Here is a 1,550-nt window from a genome sequence, read left to right on the forward strand (position 1 = left end):
AATCACCAAGTGCAATGCAAAGCATCAGATGCAGTGGTGGAAAGCACGCCGCCACTGGACTCTAGAGCGGTGGAGACACGTTCTCTGGAGTGATGAATCGCGCTTCTCCATCTGGAAATCTGATGGACGAGTCTGGGTTTGGCGGTTGCCAGGAGAACAGTTCTTGTCTGACTGCATTGTACAAAGTGTAAAGTTTGGTGGAGGGGGGATTATGGTGTGAGTTGTTTTTCAGGAGCTGGGCTTGGCCCCTTAGTCCCAGTGAAAGGAAATGTGAATGCTTCAGCATACCAAGAGATTTTGGACAATTCCACGCTCCCAACTTCGTGGGAACAATTTGGAGATGGCCCCTTCCTCGTCCAGCATGACTGTGTACCAGTGCACTAAGCGAGGTCCATGAAGACATGGTGTGGAAGAACTTGACTGTCCTGCACAGAGTCCTGACCTCAACCTGATAGAACACCTTTGGAACAAATTAGAGCGGTGACTGAGAGCCAGGCCTTCTCGTCTAGCATCAGTGTGTGACCTCACAAATACACTTCTGGAAGAATGGTCAAAAATTCCCATAAACACACTCCTAGACCTTGTGGACAGCCTTCCCAGAAAAGTTGAAGCTGTTACAGCTGCAAAGGGTGGACCGACGTCATATTAAACCCCATGGATTAAGAATGGGATGTCACTTCAGTTCATATGCGAGTCAAGGTAGGTGAGCGAATACTTTTGGCAATATAGTATAGGTTTACTGACATCACCTTTTATATGGATATGAAGTCCAATTTTGTCACGACTAGTGATAACTGATAGACTGCTCACTTTCTTAAAGTAATCAAAGCTTAATTTTTCCGGTAATAAGCAGCCCCTACAGTATAATCTGACAAAAAAACAGAACTGCAGACATGCAAATGAAAGCAGAACAAGATGTTCCTGTTTGTCACATGATAATGTTCATAAAGGAGGAGGAGGAGGAAAGTGGCAAGAAGTTAAATTCCACCATCCCCAGCCCTCATTTCTGAAACAGCCGTCATGAAGCCAGCAGTGGCCCTCGTGGCCTTCGTGGCTCTCTCTCTCCTTCATGTCTGCTCTTCCGTCCCTCTAAGACGCCCGACCAACTGGCTCAGACAATGTCGCGCCTCCACCAACCTCTCAGTCACAGCTCTGGAGGTGCTGCCAGGCGGAGGCTGGGACAACCTCCGGAACATGGACATGGGTCGAGTCATGAACATCAGCTACTTGGAGTGCCAGACCACTGAGGATGGGCTCTACCTCATCCCAGATGAAGTGTTTGTCATCCCGCACAAGGAGACGGGCGTGGAGACCAACTCTGAGATCATAAATTCATGGTTGGAGCAGAAAAGCTCGACGTCTCACAGCGTGAATGTGGACGTCTCCTTCCTCCCGAAGATAAATGGGAAATTTTCTACTGAGAACAAGAGGATGAAAACTCATCAGGTCCAAGATTCTTCAGCTACAGCTAGAGTGCAGGTATGTTTGTATATTACAATGGTTTGGATTTACTTATAAAACAAACAACAACAACAACAAAAAACTCAATT

The 1,550-nt window shown here is 47.0% G+C and overlaps 1 protein-coding gene across 1 annotated transcript in view; it reads left to right on the forward strand.

Moving 5' to 3' along the window:
• Positions 1-978: 978 nt before the first annotated feature.
• The window catches only part of mpeg1.1 (macrophage expressed 1, tandem duplicate 1), a gene marked incomplete at its 3' end in the record, with an annotated part of 5,330 nt that continues 4,758 nt past the window's right edge, over positions 979-1,550 (forward strand). The window contains exon 1 of the mRNA XM_008279346.1: positions 979-1,479. Coding sequence (XP_008277568.1) covers positions 1,021-1,479 — 459 coding nt within the window. The remainder of the gene's footprint in view (positions 1,480-1,550) is intronic.

Source organism: Stegastes partitus, unplaced genomic scaffold (genome assembly GCF_000690725.1).
Source record: "Stegastes partitus isolate 25-593 unplaced genomic scaffold, Stegastes_partitus-1.0.2 Scaffold155, whole genome shotgun sequence".
NCBI lineage: Eukaryota > Metazoa > Chordata > Actinopteri > Pomacentridae > Stegastes > Stegastes partitus.